At 41.4% G+C, this 19,550-nt stretch overlaps 2 protein-coding genes across 10 annotated transcripts in view; one reads left to right on the top strand and one right to left on the bottom strand.

Moving 5' to 3' along the window:
- The window catches only part of PPP2R3C (protein phosphatase 2 regulatory subunit B''gamma), a 31,659-nt gene extending 18,580 nt beyond the window's left edge, over positions 1-13,079 (bottom strand). For 2 of the 5 annotated variants that reach the window (XM_032242559.1, XM_032242562.1), the window contains exons 1-5: positions 12,472-12,962; positions 8,228-8,355; positions 2,697-2,801; positions 2,020-2,132; positions 374-471 (exon numbers count right to left, since the gene is read on the bottom strand). In XM_032242559.1, the coding sequence (XP_032098450.1) occupies positions 374-471; positions 2,020-2,132; positions 2,697-2,801; positions 8,228-8,355; positions 12,472-12,529 (502 nt within the window). In that variant the 5' untranslated portion in view covers positions 12,530-12,962. Of the gene's footprint in view, positions 1-373; positions 472-2,019; positions 2,133-2,696; positions 2,802-8,227; positions 8,356-11,980; positions 12,027-12,467 lie in introns of those variants that run through there. The other 3 variants (XM_032242560.1, XM_032242561.1, XM_032242563.1) reach the window with 3 other exon arrangements.
- Positions 13,080-13,112: 33 nt separating this feature from the next.
- Positions 13,113-19,550, top strand: part of PRORP (protein only RNase P catalytic subunit) — a 154,279-nt gene continuing 147,841 nt past the window's right edge. Inside the window, exons 1-5 of one of the 5 annotated variants that reach the window (XM_032242550.1) lie at positions 13,115-13,329; positions 13,514-13,671; positions 14,073-14,790; positions 17,116-17,163; positions 18,068-18,200. In XM_032242550.1, the coding sequence (XP_032098441.1) occupies positions 14,099-14,790; positions 17,116-17,163; positions 18,068-18,200 (873 nt within the window). In that variant the 5' untranslated portion in view covers positions 13,115-13,329; positions 13,514-13,671; positions 14,073-14,098. Of the gene's footprint in view, positions 13,473-13,513; positions 14,791-17,115; positions 17,164-18,067; positions 18,201-19,550 lie in introns of all 5 variants that reach the window. The other 4 variants (XM_032242548.1, XM_032242551.1, XM_032242549.1 and 1 more) reach the window with 4 other exon arrangements.

The raw sequence follows: 19,550 nt of genomic DNA, 5'->3' as shown, positions 1-19,550 counted from the left end.
GCCTGTAATCCCAGCACTTTGGGAGGCCGAGGCGGGTAGATCATGAGGTCAGGAGATCGTGACCATCCTGGGTAACACAGTGAAACCACATGTCTAAAAATACAAAAAATTAGCCAGGCATGGTGGTATGCACCTGTAGTCCCAGCTACTCTCGGGGCTGAGGCAGGAAAATAGCTTGAACCCAGGAGGTGTGGGTTGCAGTCAGCAGAGATCGAGCTGCACTCCAGTCTGGGCGACAGAGTGAAATGTCTCAAAGAAAGATAAGAAATTCTACTATTCAAACTTACAGTGATTTCACATGGAAGAAGTACTTGCAAAGGCACAGACCAAAAACCTACTTGATTCCCTGAGAAGGACAGTAAAAATGAATCACCTTTCCTCATGACATAATTAAAGAACTGCATGATGGAAATTCTTCCATATGAATCTGTATGAAGGAGTTTAGCGAAGACTTTTGCTGTGAAAAATTGCCTAAGAAAAGAAAATAAAGATTTAAATGATCTGCCAACATAACAGAAAAATGACTTCTATACAAATTAGCAAACAATGCCATAAATTCATATAATTAAAGATGAAAGTAAGAACAACAGAGACTGCTTATAATTCAAAAACTTAATATTGGCCAGGTGTGGTGGCTCTTGCCTGTAATCCCAGCATGTTGGGAAGCTGAGGCAGACAAACTGCCTGAGCTCAGGAGTTCACCACCAGCCTGGGCAACATGATGAAACCCCATCTCTACTAAAAAATTACAAAAAAAAAATTAGCCAGATGGCGGCATCTGCCTGCAGTCCCAGCTACTCAGGAGGCTGAGGCAAGAGAATTGCTTGAACCCAGGAGGCGGAGGTTGCAGTGAGCCAAGATTGCACCACTGCACTCCCGCCTGGGCAACAGAGTGAGACTCTGTCTCAACAAAACAAAATAAAACAAACAAAAAAAAAAACTTAAAATATTAAGTCATACTTTTATTAGAAAAAAGAAATGGGAATTTTCTCTGTTGCCCAGACTGATCTTGAATTCCCAGCCTCAAGTGATTCACCTGCCTTGGCCTCCCAAAGCAATGGAGTTACAAATGTGAAGCACCATGCCCAGCCTAAGTCATAAATCTTTGCATTCTTTTTTTTTTGAGATGGAGTCTCGCTCTGTCACCTAGGCTGGAGTGCAGTGGAGCGATCTTGGCTCACTGAAACTTCTGCCTCCCAAGTTCAAGCAATTCTCTGCCTCACAACCTCTGCCTCCCAGGTTCAAGCAATTCTCTGCCTCAGCCTCCCGAGTAGCTGCGATTACAAGCATGCGTGACCAGGACCAGCTAATTTTTATATTTTTAGTAGAGATGAGGTTTCACCATCTTGACCAGGCTGGTCTTGATTTCCTGACCTCATGATCCACCCACCTCAGCCTCCCAAAGTGCTGGGATTATAAGCGTGAGCCACTGTGCCTGGTCTTTTTTTTTTTATTTTTATATTTTATTTTGCAGAGATGGGCATGTGAGCCACCATGCCTGGCCTTGCATTCTTTTATGTTTGGTTTCTTCTGTCTTAAGACTGAAGGCTGAAAGTGTCATAAACTACATCATTTCTTTTAATAACTTCATACCAATGTGATTTTTTTCACTGTAAATTTCATTAATCACTTAAATTGACTGAAATGTCATACCACTGACTTCAAATATTTGAGGCTTTATTTATTTTTTTTAAAGACAGGGTCTTGCTCTGTCACCCAGGCTAGAGTGCAGTGGCTCAATCACAGCTCGTCCTCCTGGGCTCAAGCAGTTCTCCCACCTCAGCCTCCCGAGTAGTTATAGGCATATGTTCCCACACTGATAATTTTTTGATTTTTAGTAGAGACAAGATCTCCCTAAGTTACCCGGGCTGGTCTTAAACACTCAAGCTCAAGCAATCCTCCCACCTCAGCCTCTGACAGTGCTGGGATTACAGGTATGAGCCACAGTGCCTGGCCAATATTTGAGGCATTTAAAATGCTTAACATAACATACTCCTTTGTAAATTATATTATTCTTACTTGCACTTTGCTCCAGACTTTTCACCAACCTTCAAAAAATTTTCATAATTGATCATCGCTTCCTCTCCAATCATAGGTGGTGTCTGGTGTTTGTCCAGCAAAAACCATAAGTTCTTAAGGAGAATTGTGGGAATAAAGATGTTATAAGTTAACAAGAAGTTAAATGCATGCTTTCCACTAAAATGTTAGCAAAGTCAATATTAAAATGAATCTCATGCCCTATTATCCTTTTCATTACTAATAAAAATAACATTTATTGAGTGTGTACCAAGCTTCTGATATATACTGCCTCTTTAAACCACTTAACTCTATGATATGGTTAGCTATTCCTACTTTACAGATTATAATTGATGCACACAGATGTTAAGTCCATTGCCTAAAGTCACGTAACAGGGCTGGGATTTGAACCTCTGTAGTCTGACCCTACAGCAGTGGTTTTCAACCTCGGCTGTACATTAGAATCATCTAGGGCCTTTAACAAAAACAACAAACAACACTATGTTTGGGAGACATGACCCGTGCAAACTCAGCAGCTGCTTCTGGTGGGAACTGCTGCTTCAGAGCCCATGCAGTACCACTCTGCAGAACTGACTCCATTAGGCACCAAGAAATCCTACATGATTTAATACATGTAAGAAATGGTTAACATCTAAAGCAACTTTTTGGTCTGTTCTTACCTGTAATTCTTCATTATCTAACAGTTCTCTGCTTTTTCTTTGTAGAAAGACAGCTCTTGATTCCTCTCTTAATTTCTGCAGTAAGACTTCATCTTCAGCAGGCAGCTAAAAATACAATGTAAATTTCTACATGTGAATTTTAGACTATTGGATCCTGTAAAGTGTATGTGGCTAATAAAATATCTGTCTGCCACTGCCTCAAATTATTTTTTGTATCTCATCTTAACTGTGCTTAACATTTGTTTAACAAAAAGTGATCCACAGAGAATCAGTCATCAGCAAGACTAGATCTCTGCCCTGAAAAAAACTACTCTAAATGCTAGTCTAGTCCAAGTTTCATTTTATTTTCTTAAAGCACTGTGTTTTTATTGTCACCTTAGAATGATATAGAATTAAATGAGGATTAACTGAAGACTGACAGTTTCAAAACCACCTTTGCAAAAATTATAACAATGAGAAAATGATGACAGTGAAAGAGATCTGATCTAACCAACTCTATCTTGTTCTTATTTTTTATTTATTTTATTTATTATCATTATTTTTTTAAGATGGAGTCTTGCTCTGTCCCCAGGCTAAAGTGCAGTGGCACAATCTCAGCTCACTGCAACTCCGCCTCCCAGGTTCAAGCAATTCTCCTGCCTCAGCCTCCTAAGTAGCTGGGACTACAGGCACGTACCACCACACCCAGCTAATTTTTGTATTTTTAGTAGAGATGGGATTTCACCATGTTGGCCAGTATGGTTCCCATCTCTCTCTCTCTTTTTTTTTTTTGAGATGGGGTTTCACTGTATTAGCCAGGATGGTCTCGATCTCCTGATCTCGTGATCCGCCTGCCTCGGCCTCCCAAAGTGCTGGGATTACAGGCGTGAGCCACCGTGCCCAGCCTCTATCTTGTTTTTAACTTCCAGTCTGCCCTTGGTCATTCCTGGGCATGGGCAAAGATATTAATAAATCTGGGAGAAATTTAGTTTATGATTTAAATGATAATAGCCCGTCCCAAAACTAAACTGTTTTTGTAAAACTTATGAAAGGCCACCAGGTCAGGAGGATGAGAGGGACCGGAATTCTGCTAAGATGTAGGTCAGTTAAATGATTACCAGTTATTATTCTGGAGTTCACAAAAATTTGCAACATCCTCAATTACTCCTGTAAATAACATCATTATTGTAGTACACGAGACTGGCCTTTTGAGATGTCTTTTCAGGCATTTGCATTTCTGACTACCCAATAGCCCCACTCAGACCAGCCATTCCTCTGTGGTCCCCACAGAGAAGCAGATTCAGCACATAAGGACCAGGACTGTTTTTCTGTATTCCTGTGATTGCATCCCCAGCCAATCAGCAGCACCCATTCCCTAGTTCCCTGCCTACCAAACTATCCTTGAAAAACCCTAGCCTCCAACTTATCAGGAAGGCTGATTTGAGTAATAAAAGTCCTGTCTCCCATTTAGTTGGCTCTATGTGTATTAAAACTTTCTCGGCCGGGCGTGGTGGCTCAAGCCTGTAATCCCAGCACTTTGGGAGGCCGAGGCGGGCGGATCACAAGGTCAAGAGATCGAGACCATCCTGGTCAACATGGTGAAACCCCGTCTCTACTAAAGCTACAAAAAATTAGCTGGGCATGGTGGCGCGTGCCTGTAGTCCCAGCTACTCAGGAGGCTGAGGCAGGAGAATTGCCTGAACCCAGGAGGCGGAGGTTGCGGTGAGCCGAGATCGCGCCATTGCACTCCAGCCTGGGTAACAAGAGCGGAACTCCGTCTCAAAAAAAAAAAAAAACAAAAAAACTTTCTCTATTACAATTCCCATCTTGATAAATTGGCTGTATCTGGGTAGCAGGCAAGAAGAACCTGTTGGGTGGATACAGTTTTAGAAAAGCATGCCTGTTGAGATTGGATCACCTTCCTTCTTGGAGACAGCCAAGGCAAAGCCTATTATGTTGGCCTCCCAGGCAAGAGGGTTTGCCAGTTGGGTTGATCTCCATGAGAAGAGCTTTAGAATGACTCATTCCAATCTGACTTAGAACAATTTGCTTTCTTTTATTTCTTCTTCTTCTTTTCTTAATTAATAACAGAGGTGGGGTCTTGCTGTGTTGCCCAGGTCTTGAACTCCTGGGCTCAAGCAACCCTCCCACCTTGGCCTCCCAAAGTGCTAGGATTACAGGCATGAACAATTTACTTTAAAGTAAATTCACTTTAAACAATTTAAAGATTTCTTCTTTTCTACATCTTTGCCCCATTAAATGTACCTCAGTAGCCCTTAAGTCAAAATTGGGGGTTATGATTTTCATCTTTCATTTCCAAGAACTAAGATGCATCCCTCCCATCAGAAGGAACAGAGAAAGGAGTGTAAACAAAAAATAAAATTCTAAGGCTCCCCAACCATCTGAATGGACTTCCTCCTCAGTCAGGGCCCTTAAAACTTAACCTGAGAGACTGTTTCAGGCCATCAGTCTGCATACTCCACCCTGATACCAATTTCCAAGCTTAGCCTGATAAAAAGAGCTATCAGCCCTTTTCAGGTCAGAGAGTCAGGTGCTCTCTCTCCCAACTCCTCTCTCCCTTTTGCATTGAGAACCCAATAACCTGTGTTAGATAACAGTAAGATACTATTTAATAATCCAGGTTAAATGAGATAAAGAATACAAAATGCTCTGTAGTGCTTAAGCAATCAATATATGTCAATTCCCTTCTCTCTCCCCTAGGTTGTCAAAAATATTCAGTTATCTAGCTGCCTCTGTTTAAGAACAGTGTAAAATGCAAAAAACAGTAAAGGTATATATAATGTGATCCATTTAAAAAATATATACGCATACCCACAGAAATATGTAGAAGGATTCATATAAAATGTTCTGTTTATATTGTTGGGTGATGTTGTTATGGGAAGAGATCAATTTGTTTAGCCATATTTTCTTCCATTTACATAATAAACATAGGCTAGGATTATGGGCATATGATTCTTAAAAGGCTGAGAAGTATATAGTATTATAGGAAGGTTTCCAATAAAAAATGTTCACTTGAAAAAAATTTGCACTTGAAGAAATATTTCAGTATTTGGATAACTCACATATGAATACATTGATCTATAAGAACACCAGCTAAATAAATGTTTACTATCTTTGCAAATAATAACAGAGTTAGAAGGCAATAGGTTCAAGGGACATCCAGCTAAGAGTCCAGCTAACTTCTGTACAGTTGTTACATTTTCCATAATATTAAACAGGTATTTTTTGGTAGACTTCACTTTCAGGTAGCTTTTTTTTTTTAAAGATGGACTGGGCTGGGCATGGTGGCTTACGTCTGTAATCCCAGCACTTTGGGAGGCCAAGGCAGGTGGATCACCTGAGGTCAGGAATTCGAGACCAGCCTGGTCAACGTGGTAAAACCCTGTCTCTACTAAAAATACAAAAATTAGCTGGGCATGGTGGCATGTGCCTATAATCCCAGCTCCTTGGGAGGCTGAGGCAGGAGAATCACTTGAATTAGAGAGGTGGAGGCTGCAGCGAGCTAAGTTTGTGCCATTGCACTCTAGCATGGGCAACAAGAGTGAGACTCGTCCCCCATCTCCCCCTCCAAAAAAAAAAAGACCGGGAGTGGGTTAGTCTCACTATATTGCCTAGCCTGGTCTCAAGCTCCTGGGCTTGAGAGATTCTCTCCTCCTCACCCTCTCAGAGTAGCTGGGACTACAGGCGCATGCCCTACCATACCCAGATTGTAAACAGCTTTTTTTTTCTTTTCTGTTTTCTTTTTGAGACAAGGTCTTGCTCTGCCATCCAGGCTGGAGTGCAGTGGCACAATCACAGCTCACTGTAGTCTCAATCTCCTTAGCTCAAGCAATCTTTCTACCTCGGCCTCCCAAGTAGTGGAGACTACACATATGCACCACCATGCCCAGCTAATTTTTTTTGGATAGATGAGATCTCATCAAGTTGCCCAGACTGGTCTCGAACTCCTGGCCTCAAGTGATACTCCTGACTCGGTGGCCTCCCAAAGTGGTAGGATTAAAGGCGTGAGTCACTGCACCTGCCTACCTTTTCTTTTCTTTTTTTTTTTTTTTTTTGAGACAGGGTCTTGCTCTATCACCAGGCTGGAGTGCAGTGACCCTACTGTAAATAGCTTTTCTTAAGGTCTTACTGTTTTGTTTATATGGCCCTTTATGGCCTTTTTCAGAGTTTCGGCACTAGGAAACAGTCAAGTGAAATTCTTTTTTTTTTTTTTTTTTTACAGAGTCTTGTTGTTGCCCAGGATGGAGTGTAGTGGTGCGATCTTGGCCCACTACAACCTCTGTCCCCCAGGTTCAAGCAATTCTCCTGTCTCAGCCTCCTGAGTAGCTGGGATTACAGGCATGCGCCACCACACCCTGTTAATTTTTGTATTTTTAGTAGAGACAGGGTTTCACCATATTGGTCAGGCTAGTCTCGAACTCCTGACCTCGTGATCCGCCCACCTCAGCCTCCTAAAGTTTTGGGATTACAGGCATGAGCCACCATGCCCAGCCTTAACTGAAATTCTTTAAGTTTTCCATTCTTAATCTATTTTTCGGTTTAGCCTTGAGCAAAATTTTAAAACTTTATAACAAAGTATTGTATACCTGATAACACAATCCAAAATGCTGTAGTAGAATGCTTACTACTAATATCTATAATAAAAATTAGGAAGAAAAAGCCCATAGTTCAAAAAAGGGGCAAGTAACAACTTTGTGTTCATATGCCCACTTATGTCTAAACTCAGGATTTTATTTAGCTCAAAATGTTTTATAATAGTGATTAAGACCAATTACAATAAAATAATATACAAAATTTAAAATATAATCCTGTATTTTTAAAACATAAGATTCTGGTCCTATTTTAAAAATTATTTTTGGGGATGCAAGGCAGGGGCAGGACAGGGTCTCACTCTGTTAGCCAGGCTGGAGTGCAGTGACACGATCATGGCTCACTGCAGCCTCGACCTCCTGGGCTCAAGCAATCCTCTTGCTTTGTCCTCCTGAGTAGCTATGACTACAGGCATACATCACCATGTCCAGCTAGTTAAAAAAATTTATTATTATTTTTTATTTTTTTGAGATGGAGTTTCACTCTCATCGCCCAGGCTGCAGTGTAGTGGTACAATCTTGGCTCACGGCAACCTCTGCCTCCTGGGTTCAGGCGATTCTCCTGCTTCAACCACCTGAGTAGCTGGGATTACAGGCATGCGCCACCATGCCCAGCTAATGTTTAGTAGAGACAGGGTTTCTCCATGTTGGTCAGGCTGGTCTCAAACTCCTGATCTCAGGTGATCCTCCCACCTCGGCCTCCCAAAGTGCTAGGATTACAGGCGTGAGCCACTGTGCTGAGCCTAAAAATTGTTTTTTGTTTTTTTTTTTTATGAGATGGGGTCTTGCTATGTTGCTGGCTGGCCTCAAACTCCTGACTCAAGCAATCCTCCCGCCTCAGCCTCCCAAAGTGTTGGAATTACAGGTATGAACCACCTTGCCTTGCCAAAAACTACATTTCATTTATAAACTCTGCAGGACATTTGATTAGATACCACTTACCCTATAATAAAACCGGGGAATGGTCTTATAGAATTCATTTGTGGTTTTTCTACCTCCTTTCCATTCAGAGTAATATTTCGTAAATAAATCCATTTCTTCATCTTTTAATTCTTGTTCACTTTTTTTTTCTGGTAACAAAACAGATTAAGGGAGAAAAGCACTTTTAAAATTAAGCAGTACTCAGGTTTGTATATATTACATTACCAGTTTAAAAGTGCCAAAAAGGCCTTCACAATTCTGCTTAGACACTGAGCATATTAACTTTTCTGAAATACCAAGAATCATTACCTTCCACTGAAGCAGCCACCTCTATATCTTCAGCCATTTCTCAGCATGCTCCCTCTACTACTGTTTATTGCTAAAGCTAGTCTCTTCCTCAAGTCATTACCCCTCCTATAGAACTCTGTAGTGTGCCTAATTCATTCAATGAAAAGTATTTACTGAGTACCTACTATGTACAGAGCACTGTAGTAGACACGGAATGAGGAGTAAGCAAGACAGCCCCAGCCCCTGACCTCACGGAGTTTCAGCCTCATAATCACTGTTTCTCTACCTAATGTAGAAAAAACAAAATCACCCTCTGTCTGAAGCTCAAAACACAGGGCTCTATTACCCTGTAACTTGCCTGCTATTGGCATGTGGCTGTCTGGTTCAGCCAAATTCCTCACTTATTTGTCGACTATGGTGACTGGTGCTGTGTTCTTCACAAGGTCCTGCAATCATTTAGGACAAATAAACATTTCTGTGGGTGACCATTGGTCCTCCAACTCTAAAGACTTTCACCTGTAGTTCATTCTGCCATTTGATTCTATGGTAAGACCACAGATCTTATTTGTTCCTTTCCTGAAATCTTAAGCTCAAATATACTCTCAGATCATCCTTTCTGGTAATTCAAAACCTCACTGCCATACACTTCCACTTCAGCCTCACTGAGTTCCTGAATTCTGTGATCTATTTTCTCAAAAGTTATGTTATTCTCTCTGGTCTTACTTCCTTCCCAACAAGCCTGTAATTGTTTCACTGAATTCCTTTTATAACTGCATTTCTGCTGCATCTGTTATGCTAATTTTTTTTTTTTTTTTGAGACAGAGTCTCACTCCGTTGCCCAGGCTGGAGTGCAGTGGCACAATCTCAGCTCACTGCAACCTCCACTTCCTGGGTTCAAGTGATTCCCCTGCCTCAGCCGCCAGAGTAGCTGGGACTACAGGCACATGCCACCATGCCTGGCTAATTTTTTTTTTTGTATTTTTTTAGTAGACACGAGGTTTCACCATGTTGGTCAGACTGGTAGAACTCCTGACCTCAGGTGATCCACCACCTTAGCCTCCTAAAGTGCTGGGATTACAGGCGTAAGCCACTGCACCCGGCCTGTTATGTTAATTTTTAAACTTAGACCAAACCTTTAAGTTAATTTCTTTTACTGTGACTCAGTGCTGTTGGAGAAAACTGCAAAAATTTTCAAGTCAAGACTGACAACTGACCACTGAAGTTAACAATACGGTGGTCACTGATGACTCTTGATAAGCAGGAATTCGAAACAGGTTCAGATTTAACCAACAACTGTTTTAACAAATATTGCTATAAGGGGAAAGGAAAAATAAGGAATGGTGAGAGGTGGAAATTAAGTCAAGAAGGTTTAAGATGGGAGAAATACCAGCATGTTTATATGCTAATGGGAATGATTAAAGAAAAACTGATGATGCAGGAAAAAGGACAACTGTAAGAGTATATCCTGCAGCAGGCAAAAATGGGATCTAGTACAAAGGATGCGATCTAGTACACTGTTGAAGGGACCAGACTTAAACAGGTGCTGTTCAACCTATATAATTTACTTCTTATTTTATTATTTCTCTCCACACTAAAGTATAAGTTTTACAAAGACAGGGATTTTTGTGTGTTCTGCTATACAAACAGGCATGCAATAAATATCTGCTAAAAGAATGTAGTGGGCTCAAGAGTTAAGGGGTCAAGAAAGCACAAGTGCAGGTACCTTCTTTGTTTTCTGAGATGGAGTCTCGCTCTGTCACCCAGGCTGGTGAAAGCAGTGATGTGATCTCTGCTCACTGCAAACTCTGCCACCCGAGTTCAAGTGATCCTCCTACCTCAGCCTCCTGAGTAGCTGGGATTACAAGTGCACACCACTGTGCCCGGCTACTTTTTGTATTTTTAGTAGAGATGGGGTTTCACCATGTTGGCCAGGCTGGTCTTGTACTCCTAACATCAAGTGATCTGCCAACCTCGGCCTCCCAAAGTGCTGGAATTACAAGCGTGAGCCACATGCCCACCCCAAATGACTTTTTTTTTTTGAGACAGGGTCTGGCTCTTGTCACCCAGACTGCCGTATAGTTTCATGATCATAGCTCACTGTAGCCCCAAACTCCTGGACTAAAACTTCCCTGCTGCAGCCTCTAAAGTAGCCAGGACTACAGGTTGACACAACCACTGGGGCTAATTTTTTTACTTTCTATTTTTGTAGAAACAGTGTTTCACTATGTTGTCCAGGCTGGTCTCAAACTCTTGGCCTCAAGTGATCTTCCTACCTTGCCCTACCAAATCGCTGGGGTTACATGCATGAATCACCACGCCTCCCAACACCACCCCCACCAATCCACCTTTTTAAAAGATGGGTGATATTAACAGCACGTTTGTGAAAATGACCCAGTAGAAGGAAAATCTGATGACGTATAAGAGAAAGGATAAGGCTGGAAGGACGTCAGTAAATACAGGAAACGGTGCAATCTAGTGCTGGAGCGGAGGGACTCTTAAATAGGAGCATGGACAGTTCATCAATTTAACAGTGAAGCCAGCGTGTATGGGCAACTGTGGGGTTGTGGGGCTGAAAGAAATGTTAAGGGGGACAGGTGAGGTTCTCCTTTGCTTCTCTTTTCTTAATGAGATATAAAATGAGATATATTAAAAAACAAGTTCATCAGCTTAAAGTTAGAAGTGAGCAGGACAGATTGCAGGTGTAGGAGATGAGAAGAATAGAGTGCAAAAGAGTGATGCCTTGGCACTGTGGCTCATGTCTGTAGTAGCAACACTTTGGGAAGTGGACGTAGGAAGACTGCCTGAGGCCAGGAATTCAAGACCAGCCCAGGCAACATAGCAAGACCTCATCTCTAATTTAAAAATAAAAAATTAGCTGGGTGTGGTGGCTTGTGCCTGTACTCCTAGCTGCTCAGGAGACTGAGGTGGAAGAATCCCTTCAGCTCAGGAAATCGAGGTCACAGCGAGACAACATTGTGCCCCTGCATTCCAGCCTGGGCAACAGGGGGAGATCCTGTCTCAGACAAAAAGTATATCTAAGTAAACACAGATTGGCAGTTCGAGAGATGAAGATTGAATGTAGGAGAATGAATGTCCAGGAAAACACGGTCAACATGACCAAAACACCTACTTTAGATTAGTGGACACGTATTAAAAGTGAGACAACTTGGCCGGGCACGGTGGCCTGTAATCCCAGCACTTTGGAAGGCTGAGGCGGGTGGATCACAAGGTCAGGAGTTCAAGACCAGCCTGGCGAATATGGTGAAATCCCGTCTCTACTAAAAATACAAAAATTAGCCGGGTGTGGTGGTGCGCGCCTGTAGTCCCAGCTATTCGGGAGTCTGTCGCAGAAGAATCGCTTGAACCCGGAAGGTGGAGGTTGCAGTGAGCTGAGAACACGCCACTGCACTCCAGCCTGGGCCACAGAGCAAGATTCCGTTATAAATGAATAAATGAATGAATGAATGAATGAGAGAGACAACTCACCAAGGTTCTGTTTTTCTCCAGCCACTCTCAACAGCCCTGAGTGCGAGTGTGGAATAGGAAAGACAGACTTAACGAGGTCAGTTAATAAGCAATGTGAAGGAGAGGAAAAAGAAAAGGAAAAATGGATCATGAAACATAAAATGGATTAGGAGGGAAGCAAAAAGCGTGACAATAAAAAGGCGGTAAGACAACTATATGCCCTGGTGGGGTTGAGGCGTTGTTGGAATTCTAAGTTATTCCTCTCAAGTTTAGGTCAAAACCATGGAAGTCAGTGACTAAGGCTAAGTTTTTCGTTCCCCCACGTTCTGTCCCAGGAAAGTTTGGGTCAAGCCTGTCTGGATCCCTAAACCACACATTCCTCTCCTCCTTTGTCCGGAGGTTTTACAGAAGCGGAAAGTGCGGCTCCTACTTGCTCCTCCTCCCCACTTTACCCCCACCTCTAGCAGTTTAGGGCCTGGCTATCCCAACGGGCGGCCCCTCCCAAAACTCACTGTTCGGACGGGTGTTGGGCGTCGCTAAGCGCCGGCGAAGAACTTCTTTCCAGTCCATGGCCGACTCCCGCGCAGCAGCTTCTGCATTTGCTGTTTCCTACCCGCTCCACCCACTACCAGCTCAGGCGTCAGCACCGCCAGGCCCCGTAAAGGTTAGGGAGGCCGCCCAACCGCCATCTTGATCTAGGGCGGAAGTCTTGGCAAAAGAGGCAAAAATGAATACTGTCGCTCCCGCGGAGAATACTGCTATCACGCTGACCAGGGGAATAAAGCTATGAAAGAGATGGAAAATGGTCCCCTTCAGGAGGCGTCCCAAGCTCACCAAGAAAGATTTTACAGGCCAGGAGAAGCCCGCATTTTCCTTTGTCGTGGGCTTTTGGCGCGTGCGCACCACGTGACCCAGGAATTGGTTCCGGCTTGAGGGAGGAGCTTTCTTCCACAATTTCTTTTCATTGTTCATTGCAGATATCTGGAGTCCCTCCAAGTACTCTGAATGTAGTAGACGCTTCAGCAGCCATCTCTTACCCTTTTGCCATTAAATGTTTCAAAATTGCCTTTTTCCTTTGCCACCGGCACAGGCGGAACGCCTAAGTCCCGGTCAGTCTTGCCCGTCGGCCGGGGCTGCCGCGGTGCATCGTGGGCACTGTAGTTTCCGCCGCGTTTATGGCGGTGTTAAGCCTGAGTGCCGCATTGAGTTGTTGAATGAAGTGAACTTCGTCAGCGATCGGTATACAGTCAAGGCAGCGCCCTTCCTGGACCTCTCTTTCTTAGCTGAGTCGTTGGCGCGGCTGACCCCCCACCTCCTGCCTCCCATTCCCCCATCAGACGAGTTTTGCGGTCTGTGGAAAATTATGCAGGGTGAGGGCCCCTAGACTTTGGCTTTCGCTTCCGTTGCTAGTGGGCTGGAGTTGGGGACTCCTGGATACGGTTTTGGCTTGACACCCCCTTTCCAGCAAGCTTCCCCTGGGAATCTGTTCCTTTTCAGGACAGCTCTGACACACGTGAGTAAAACTGGGCGTTCCTTCTTGTGCTTTTTCCTTAGGTTCATGAACTGGAATATAACAAGCACCAGAGGATTCCTGCTGTGTCACCTGGTTTGAAGCTTGCGACGTTGGATATCCCCGGATTGTTGTTTAATAGAGAAAACTCACCTGCTTTCTTGCTATTAAGTAGCCCCAAAAGCAGAACCTTGATTTGTCTGTAAGAAAGAAACACAAATCTTTTAAGAAGTTGCACTTCAACTCTCCTCCGCGGACCCCCAATCCCTTTAATTTTGCTATAGAAGCGGGGGTTTTTTAACATCTCTCTCGCTATCTGGTGCTGATCTCACTGCATAATGACTTTCTGTTTGTTTGGTATTCAAAGCTTTCCTAAGCTTTGGAAGAGCAACCCATACCTTGGGCTAGGCCCAAGGCACTCTTACCTCTCTCTCTTTCTGGCAGACAGCTGTGGCATCAGGAACCAACCGAGGTGGTTTTCTCTTAAAGCAATGTCTTCACAGAATACCAAAGCAACGAATCTGGTTGCCAAGGCCAGATATCTCAGGAAATATAAGGGCAGTGATAATCAAGTTTCTTCTGATTCGCCTCATTTTTTTTCAGCTGGAGCAGCTAAGAAGAGATCACAGATGAATCCTCAAAGTAAAGATCATGACTTGCCACCTGTGAGGAACACTATTCAACTCCCAACACAACCTTTGAATTCAGAGGAGTGGGATAAACTTAAGGCAGATTTTAAAGGAAAGACCCGTTTTGAAAGTTGGATCAGTTCACAGATGGCTCACTATCATAGCCCTGTAGATGTGGCTAAATCTCTGCTGGCATGGGTAGCAGCAAAAAATAATGGTATTGTAGACTATGATTTACTGGTCAGGTATTTGCATCTCTGTGTTGTTCATAAGCAGACATCTGAAGTTATTGATGTCTATGAAATTATGAAAGCCAGATATAAGATTTTAGACTCTGGAGGTTACACTCTTCTCATCCGGGGATTGATCCAGTCAGACAGATGGAGAGAAGCATTTTTGCTGTTAGAGGACCTGAAAAAAGTTATGACTCCTTCAAAAAAGAACTATAATGACTGTATCCAGGGAGCTCTCCTTCATCAAGATGTAAACACAGCTTGGAATTTGTATCAGGAATTGCTAGGCCATGATATTATTCCTATGTTGGAAACTTTAAAAGCCTTCTTTGATTTTGGAAAAGACATGAAGGATGATAACTATTCAAATAAACTACTAGATATTCTTTTGTATCTAAGAAATAATCAGCTGTATCCAGGGGAATCATTTGCACACAGTATAAAAACATGGTTTGAGAGGTAATTTTGATTTTTTAATTTGTATGCTATTATTATTTAATTTTTTTTTGAGACATGGCCTTGCCCTGTTGCCCAGGCTGAAGCGCAGTGATGTGTTCATAGCTCACGGTAACCTCAAACTTCTGGCCTCAAGTGATCCTCTCGCTTCAGTCTCCTGAGTAGCTAAAACTACAGGCATGTGGCACCATACCTGGCTAATTATTTTTAATTTAATACGTTTATACCTAAAAGTAGCCACTCTTTTTTGTTGTTAGCTGCTGAGAATCATTCTATTCCGATTATACTTTTTTCCATCTCTTAGTAAGATTTCTCTTTAAAACAAAATTCTTTTTTTTCTTTTTTATATATTCTAACCAGTGTCGTGTGATACTTAAAATTTTCTCTCTTTAAAAAAAGTAGCAGGATAAACAATTTGTGCTAATCTATGGTAAAGATAAAAATGAAATTATGTAGAACTTGTAGTTTTTAGGTATCTTTTTCCTTTTAGAAGGATCATTAATTTCGTTTTCTTAAGCATCTAATATGATGTGAGTACTCATGAATACTACTTATGGCCAGCGATCATAGCAAGAAAAGGATACAGTATTTGACTGGAACTGTCTTGGGCCATGTTAGTATTTTCAGAAGTTCCTGTGAAACCTAGTGACTGAGATAATGGTGCTTGTATTTATTCTGTCTACTCTCTATAGTTCATCATCTTGGATGGTTAGAGTGGATTGGGAATACTGATCAAGCGTGATACATAAGCATTAAAATGGAAAATCTTCACCCTTCCAGTTTGTTTTGGATCTTTCTATCATTTGGCTGCTCTCTCTTTAAAGCTCTCTCCTTGGCTTTGCTTTTGCTTTATTCAAGTTACTGGCTACATACCTGTTTATATCTTCAGACTTTACTCTAAATTCTTTTATAGACTCCCCTCCCCCCCCCCCCCCCCCTGCTTAAAAAAGAAAAAAATAAACAATAAAAATAAATTCTTTTTTAAATTTTTATTTATTTATTTTAAAAAATTAATTTTCTTTTTTTAAGAGATGGGAGTCTCACTGTGTTGACCAGGCTGGTCTTAAACTCCTGGTCTCAAGCGATCAGGCGTGAGCCACCATGCCTAGCCATTATTTCTTCATTAATTTTCTTCCTAAAAATTCGTTCCTTCCCTCTGTTTTTCTCTTGCCGTTTTTTACTATATTATGTTTACAGAGCTTTGAAGTAGTAATTATGCTTAATTTTCTTAAACTTGTTGAATATCAAGGGAGGAGGAACCTAGTTGTGAAAATCTTTGAATACCAAGGAGTTTAGATTTTATTCCCTTACCAAGAATGCTGGATTTGGCCAGGTGCTGTGGCTCACGCTTTTAATGTGAGCACTTTGGGAGACTGAGGTAAGAGGATAGCTTGAGGCCAGGAGTTCAAGACCAGTCTGGGCAACGTGGTGAAACACTGTCTCTACCAAAAATACAAAAATTAGCCTGGCATGGTGGTGTGTGCCTGTAGTTCCAGCTACCTGGGAGGCTGAAGCAAGAGGATCACTTCAATCCAAGAGGTCAAGGCTGCAGGGAGCTGTGATTGCGCCATGCACTCCAACCTGGGCAACAGAGCAAGACCCTGTCTCAAAAGAAAAAAAAATTGCTAGATGGAGTTTTACAAAGGCAATTGCCAAAACAGTGAGAAGAGTAGATAGGAGAGGGATTAAGATTGAAATCAGGGAGAGCTGTGTGAATAAAATTTTAGGTTTAGGTGAGAGATGATGAGAATTAAGAACGGAGTAAGGAGAGAAGGCGGTAGAATCATAGGAACACATATCACTTGGTAATATGTTTAAGAGGAAGGAGGAAAGGATACGTTGATTGAACAAATAAATCAATAAATAGTTTTTGAATGCTTCCAAATAGGTTAGGTATTGCGAGTGTTTTATAAATCTATTATGATATTCTCAGTTTAATTGGGAATACAGTACCACACAGTGAAATAACGGGAGTATAAGAGGTAAATTACTCTGAGCAGGAGCAATTTCTGGCAACTTTATAGAGAAGGTAAAAATTGAGTTTGGTTTAGAGGTTATGCTACTAAGTTCAGCTGCTTTCTGTAAACTTGAAGATGAGAGTCAGTTGGTGGGAAGAGAAGCAAAGGAAAAGAGGAGATCCAGAGCAAGGTACCAGCAGCTTCTTAATACCATCCAGGATAGCAGCCACTTTTCTAATTGAACTATTCTACGGAGGTATCTTGAACTTTTCAGAGTTCTTGCTTATTAGAGTTTTTAAATATCATGAATATCTTTCATTTCAGCAGGAATCTAACTTTCTGATGATTTGGTTTTGCAATCTTTTCATAGTGTTCCTGGAAAACAATGGAAAGGACAATTCACCACAATCCAAAAAAGGTGAAGACCAATGTTTATTTTTAACTTGTTTCATTTAGGTTTAGTAGGTTTTGTTGCTATTGATTCAAAAATATTTAAGTTCCTTAAGGATAGGATAATTACAAGTTTGTAATTAGAGTATCTGAGGAAAAAAAAAACATGCTTTACCTGCAGAGACTTAGCACTTATCAGTGCCCAAAATGTTTTTCCTATGAGTACTATGAGCCTATGTGAAACCTTAGAGGTGTTTTCCCCTAGAGGTTCCAGACCCATTTGTGTTTTAGGAATTACTTCCTATTTACTTATTTATTTATTTATTTATTTATTATTTATTTCATGAATATGATATTTCACAGAATAGGAATTACTTTAAAAGTGTCATCCAAGTCAGGTGCAGTGGCTCTTGCCTGTACTCCCAGCACTTTGGGAAGCCAATGTGGGCAGATTGCTCAAGCTCGGAAGTTCGAGACCAGCCTGCACAACATTGGGAAACCTTGTCTCTAGAAAAAACAGAGAAATTAGTCACCAAAATAAAAAAAGTTACCTGGGCGAGGTGGCACACACCTGTTGTCCTAGCTGCTCTGGTGGTTGGGCAGGAGGATCACTTGATCCTAGGAGGTTGAGGCTGCAGTGAGCCATAATTGTAACACTGCATTCCAGTCTAGGCAACAGAGTGAGACCCTTTCTCAAAAAAAAAAATAAATAAAAGTCATCTAAATGACCAGTCTACTTTTTTGGGTTTTCTGGCACACTAATTTGTGATATTATCAGGTTTACAAAAAAATTAGATGTATGTAATTATCACAAAGGTTTTAATGTTCTTTTAAAGTACCTTTTAATTTCCTCATTGTTCATTTTACAGTTTTTTTCCCCAGAACATTATTTGACATATTTAAATATTATTATTTAACAATTATAATTACAGTGGTCAGTGTTCGGGCTGTGGAAAAACCATAGAGTCTATTCAGCTGAGTCCAGAAGATTATGAATTTCTTAAAGGAAGAATCATGAGGGATGTGATAGATGGAGGTGACCAGTACAAAAAGACAACACCTCAGGTGAGTCTAACAGGTTTTATTGCCTTCTTGGATTGCTTGTCTATAGCAGGGGTCTGCAATCTGTGTAAAATAATTTAGTAATTATTAATTAAACGCCAGATAGTAAATATTTTAGGCTTTGTAGGCCATTGGTCCCCATTGCAACTTTTCAACTCTGCCGTTGTAGTTAAAACAGCCATAGGTAGCCCGGGCATGGTCGCTCACGCCTGTAATCCCAGCATTTTAGGAGGCCGAGGTGGGTGGATGACGAGGTCAGGAGTTCAAGAGCAGCCTGGTCAAGATGGTGAAACCCCGTCTCCACTGAAAATGCAAAAATTAGCTGGGCATGGTGGTGGGAACCTGTAATCCCAGCTACTCCGGAGGTTGAGGCAGAGAATTGCTTAAACTCGGGAGGTGGAGGTGGCAGTGAGCCAAGATCCCACCACTGTACTCCAGGCTAGCAACAGAGCAAGACTCCCTCTCAAAAAAATAAAAAAAAAATTTTTTAATGATAATAATTTTAAAAAAAACAGCCATAGGTAATATATAAATGGACATGGCTGTGTTCCAGTAAAACTTTATTTATGAAAACAAGTTGGCCTGCTGGCTATAGTTGCTAACTTTTCAGAGAGATTGCCTTAGAATTTCATAGAATAATTAGGTTAGACCATCATGAAGTCAATCCTATTATATCTGGGTATAATAAGTGCAGTTAAACCAAAAAGATGCTTATTCTTCTGTAAGTGCTTCCAGAAAACTATGTTAAGTAGACTTCCATAAAGACATTATGGTTTCTCACAGCTTTTCTAGTCAAGAGAGTTTACAGTAGCTTAAGAAGATTACACATTTTCTTAGTATCACATTGACTGATTTGTGTATGTGGAACCATCCTTACGTCCCAGGGATAAATCCCACTTGGTGATGATGAACGATCTTTTTAATGTATTGTTGAATTTGGTGCGCTAGTATTTTGTTAAGGACTTTTGCATCAATATTCATCAGAGATATTGGCCTGTAGTTTTCTTTTTCTGATAGGTCTTTGTCTGGTTTTGGTATCAGGTTAATACTAGCCTTACGGTATGAGTTTGGAAGTCTTCCCTCATCTATTTTTTGGAATAGTTTGAATAGGATTGGTATTATTCTTTAAATGTTTGGTAGAATTGAGCAGTAAAGCCATCAGGTACTGGACTTTTCTTTGCTGGGAGACTTTATAAATGGCTTCAATCTCATTACTTGTTATTGGTCTCTTTAGGTTTTTTATTTCTTCATGGTTCAATCTTAATAGATCAAATGTATCTAGGAATTTGTCCATTTCTTCTAGACTTTCTAATTTACTGGCATATAGTTGCTCATAATAGCCACTAATGATCC

This window comes from Sapajus apella, unplaced genomic scaffold (assembly GCF_009761245.1).
Source record: "Sapajus apella isolate SASKATOON/1434 unplaced genomic scaffold, GSC_monkey_1.0 scaffold50, whole genome shotgun sequence".
Lineage (NCBI taxonomy): Eukaryota > Metazoa > Chordata > Mammalia > Primates > Cebidae > Sapajus > Sapajus apella.
This window is presented reverse-complemented; position numbering and strand designations above follow the sequence as displayed.